The 5407-nt window shown below is 32.1% G+C and overlaps 1 protein-coding gene across 1 annotated transcript in view; it reads right to left on the reverse strand.

The window, feature by feature from the left end:
• Positions 1-5407, reverse strand: part of LOC106874338 (dynactin subunit 1) — a 112011-nt gene that overhangs the window by 53493 nt on the left and 53111 nt on the right. Inside the window, exon 12 of the mRNA XM_052973024.1 lies at positions 92-196. Coding sequence (XP_052828984.1) covers positions 92-196 — 105 coding nt within the window. The remainder of the gene's footprint in view (positions 1-91; positions 197-5407) is intronic.

The raw sequence follows: 5407 nt of genomic DNA on the forward strand, positions 1-5407 counted from the left end.
GGCAGATAAAAAAATTTTTAAAAAGAGTTAAAAATCTTCTAAATTTAGACTATTTAAAACAAACATTACAAAAAAAGTATGATAAATTTACCAAATCAGATTTTTCTTCTTCCATTTGCTCGATTACTTCTTCCAGTTTTAGATTCTTCTCTGTGAGTGTTGTAAGCATTTCTTCTGCACCCAAAGCAGCATCCACCTACAAAATATTTTTAAAAAGTCAAAATTTGTTCAAAAGCAACAAAGAATAACTTGAAACAAAGAACAAATGTAATTCTTAAGGTAGTATTTCAACACAACTAACAGAGTGTGTAAATTTGAAGGCCATATTAGTAAAAAAAAAAGTGATTTATTATTTTTTTTTTTTTTAAAGAATGAATATATTTAGTTACAACACAGATTACCAAATTAAAAAAGAAAAATTTTGCAGAAATACATCTTAACATGATAATTTGTTATAATTTCATTTTTATATTTGGTTTACAGGATTATGTGTGATACTACATATTTTGTTGTATCTTGAGAGGGTCATAATGCCAATACACACACTGCTTTGATTTCACTTCTTTCATTTTTAATTGTCAACTGATTAAGCATTTAACCAATTAACTAATCAGTTGTTTGGTCAATCATTTGGTTAATCAAACAATCAATTAGTTAATTAAAAGTGAAAAATAAGTGAAATAGAACCAGTGTGTGTGTATGTGTGTTTATTGGCATAACGACCCTCCAGAGAAAAAATTGTTATAAGTTATTGTCAAATCTACATACATCTTTCTCCACAAAAGTCCATTGTGGTGACTTTTAAGCATTTAACCAATAAACTAATCAGTTGTTTGATCAATCATTTGGTTAATCAAACAGTCAATTAGTTAATTAAAAGTGAAAAAAAGTGAAATAGAACCAGTTGACTAACATCAACTGTGAACTTGAAAAATGACAAACTGTAGACTCAGAGAAGGTCATATTATTGTATGCAAGATTCTAAATGTGTATATATACCATAATGCTGATTAAAATCTCTCAACTATGGTTTTATTGGTTTGTTGTATCTCGAGAGAATGAAATGCCAAGAGCAAACCTTACAAAAAAAAAAAAAAAAATCTGGTGTGTGCCTTGAAGGAAGTTATACATTCAAATTCGGATGGATTTCCATTGATTTCTGCAGCTGAATGGATACTAAATGATGTGCTCTGTACTCCATTAGACTTTTGTCTGGTTAATGTTGCTTACTTATTACTCAAAGCTCTTTTCATATGCTAGGTTTTATAAGCTGACCTTATAAAATATATTTGACAGAAATCGTAGTCGTTGCCAGTGCCAGTGCCATTTGACTGACACCTGTGCAGGTGGCATGTAAAGAGAAGTGTTCAAGCATTGGGCCTCATGGAGGCAGTGACAGGTGAGCAAGACTTTTGGCGATATACTGTGCTGTGTAGACCAGTCAAACCAAGTGTAGACCATAGTTGTGGCCGATGTCAGTGTCAGGTCAATGGCACCTGTGCCAGTGGCACATAAAAAACACTCATTAGGCTCTCGGAGTGGTTGGCATTAGGAAGGGCATTCAGCCATAGAAACCTTGCCAAACCAGATCAGAATCTGGTGCAGCTCCCCGGTTTACCAGTTTTCAGTCAAACTGTCCAACCCATGCCAGCATGGAAAGCGGACATATGATGATGATGATAAAGACAGAATATATCTGACAGATAGAGACAGGATATATATATATAGTCATATATTACCAGTATTATTTTAGAAGTTAAAAGAGCTGACCTAACCGAGAATTCAACCCAGATTTACAAGGTGAATTTATGAAAAACAAAAGCTTAATGGGTTTTAGTCCAGTGAAATATCCACCTTCACATCAAAGTTTGTTCCACATTAAGGATACTTTTCATCAAGCGATTTTACAGAAGAATGATTTAAAAAAAAAAAAAAATCATTCTGATATATTTGGCCGTTCAATAAAAACAAAACATTAGCTATGGAATAGTTATTTGTAAAAAAAAAAAACTAGCATTTTATCATAAATGTATATATTCATATTTATGAAAAATTAAAGATAAGGTACAACATGAAGTAGACCCTTAAACATAAGATCTACTTCACAATTGATTTTTTTGATACTTACAAAAAAAAATCCTGTTCTGGAGGGTTTTTTTTTTATTATTTTTAAATTTAAAAAATACATTTTGCCAACAAAAAGTTATTTTACCCTCAAATGGTATAAAGAAGAAAAAAAAGAAAAAGAAATAAAGGCATTGAATAAAGTAATTAAGAAGCATAGCAGACCCAAAGGACCCCTTTAACAAGGAAGAGGCAAAGAACCTTAATGGTAGCTGCATTGAGGGGGGAAAAATATGAGCCCTCTAATATACATAGCAGCCGTCTGTTAGTAGTTCTGAGAAACCTTCCTTACAAAAGCTGCGATTACTGGTGCTGGTAGCAAAGAGCAATTATAAACCCTTCTCCAGAAAAGAGGATGGGAAATGGTTATTGGCAGCATTGAGAGGTCAAGTTGAGAGAAGACTCCAAGTAATAGCAGTTTTAGAAAAATGAAAAGCAATTATTATGGGAAGCAAGTATATATATATATATATATATATAAAGTATAATTTAGAAAAATGAGAAGATTGTTAGCAATAACTTAAAGCAAATATAATTGATAATAATAAAAAAAAACAAACCCAAAATAAATACCACTTTGGAGAGTTACAGTCAGTGTAATTTTATTTTATGTTTTAACTAGTGCTGGTGAAAGACCTTAACCAATGGGTTATCAAAATTTAGTGTTTGACTAAACAAATAAAACGACTTACAAGCAGTAAACTATATAACTACTGTGAATTATTGAACCTTCGAGGACTAAGGCCTCTAAAATAAAACCAAAGCTTCTATGGTAAGATTAGCTATGTATTAGTGAGGTTTAATCTTAGGAGTAAAATATCAAATTAATAAATACATCAGGTTAGGTTTGAGGAGAAAACTGAAGATTTCGTTGCAAAATTAAAATGAAATGGTAAAATATGAAGCCAAAAGAAAAAAAAAAAAAACAAGAAAATGATTAAAATGCAAACATATCTTCATGGAAAATATCAGTACGTTAAGTCCATGGCCCAAATTAATTCCAGGTCAGAGCCATTTCCTTTCACATCACTTGTCTTGCTAATGTATCTCAGAAGAGAATGAACATTGTCACCGAGTGGTAGTTATGATTTGAGTAGTGACTGAAGAAATTTCAATTCCAAATTTCGACCATTTCATTTAAATCCTACCACTAATTTTCTTTGGAAATGGATAGCATCATTTCAAAAGAGACGAAGGCAACTTGATGAACCATTTTAAAAATGGACTGGTTCTAAGAGCCAGAGAATGAAATGTAAGAGAAGGATTTGCTGCAGGAGAATCAGAATAGCGATTTTTTTATTTTTTTGTAACCAACAGTTACAAATATCTACGGATTAACTGATGCCTATCATAGTAAAAACAAATTATATAATGTGAAAAGCAAAGAATATATACACACACATTATCAGCATTTAAATGTCCATTTTCCATGCTGGCATGAGTTGGACATTTTGACACGGAGCTGGTAAGGCCAGGATCCTTACCAGACCCCATTATCTGTTTTGGTATAGTTTCTATGGTTGGATTCCCTTCCTAAAGCCAACCACTTTACAGTGTGTACTGGGTGCTTTTGGCATGACACCAGCACCATACACACACACACAGTATGAGAGAACAACAGGAAGCATGTTGTTGGTATTTCGTTTATTTAATTTCAATTCAGCTAAAGTGTATCACCTGAAGATTCAATTTATGATCAATCTAATCAATAAATAATTAGTCATTGACATTGATTACTGATCAATGAAATGACCATAAAGGATACAAAATAATGTAAGTGCCAACAAATCACTTCTAGTTATTTTCTTAGACTCTATGTACATGTTCCCCATGGAGATCACATAGCAACAGGAGTTTAACATAGACACTATCAGAGATGCAACCTTATTACAGTAATTTATCATGTACCTAGCACATTGACTTGCACTATATGTGTGCATGTGGTTATATATTATGTGTGTGTGTGTGTGTGTGAGAGAGCTATGTAGTAGCTATATAAACAGAGCAAATTTCACTATTTCTCCAGAGATTGAAAATATGATGGATGGCCTTAATCGATTTTCAAACCTTATGGGGTTCTCATTAGAAATGTCTATATCACTTGACCAATCCCAAAGAAACAACTAGCCAATCTTATTTATATACATAACAAATCTAGTGGCTTCAAAGAACTGGAGCAACTCATTTGCATATTATAAGTGTTTAACATTTTATCTAATAGCAGCAGACTGTCAACAGGGACTTCAGCCCACACAATATTAAGCTATGATATATGTAATATATGCAGTATGTATACACTTATGTATGATTGAAAGACAATTAACAGATATTTGTAGAGAAATAACTAGAAGAGTGACACCAGAGTATTGTGGAAATGGAGAAGAAATACTATTGTGTGATATTTGTTCAAAGAAGTTAGACAGAGCGTTCATCTGTCATGGGTTCAAATTGTAAATGATTGAAATTATGTCCTTCACATACACACCATTCCACAAAATGTATTTGGAAACAAAACATGGAAAAACAAAAAAACAAGCAAACAAAAGAAGGAAAAAAAGGGAAAAGGGAAAACTACTGAGGCTTTCATTGAGACACAAAAATTTGTGAATGGCTGAATATTTACAAGAGAAATCTGTAAAATTTCATTTTTTTTTTTCTCTGTGTGTGTGTGTGTGTGTGTGTGTGTGTGTGTGTGTGTGTGTGTGTGTGTGTGTGTGTGTGTGTGTGTGTGTGTGTGTGGTCCATATGCATGCATTACCGTAGGTGGATGTTTGTATGTGCATGCCTACACGTACATATGTATATATGTACATACACACATACATACATGTTTGAATAGATATGTGCATTCATTTTAAATTTTTTAAAAAAATGTTATTGTCTGGTTCAGACTACAGTAAAGAGTGAACTGCAGAGATTTTAGTAATCAAACACTTAAACTGCTGTGTCTGTATAACACAAATAGATATCTATACAGTCAGAATAATAAAAGTGTGCATGTAGGCATGTACACATAGATGCAAGTGTGTTCCTATCAGAACTCAAAACGAACAAACAGAAATGGTGAAAGAAATTTTATACAGGCTGTAGTGAAGTATTAGTTGTAGAGCTGTAAGTAATCATAAATAACGAATATATGCAATACAAATCTTCAAAGTAACAAATGACTATTGAATGACTATTTACGTATTAGTGTGTGAGCAAATATTATATATTTACACACACACACACATATCTATATATATATATTTATATATATATATATATATATATATATATATAT

The sequence above is a fragment of the Octopus bimaculoides genome, chromosome 14 (genome assembly GCF_001194135.2).
Source record: "Octopus bimaculoides isolate UCB-OBI-ISO-001 chromosome 14, ASM119413v2, whole genome shotgun sequence".
Classification (NCBI taxonomy): Eukaryota; Metazoa; Mollusca; class Cephalopoda; order Octopoda; family Octopodidae; genus Octopus; species Octopus bimaculoides.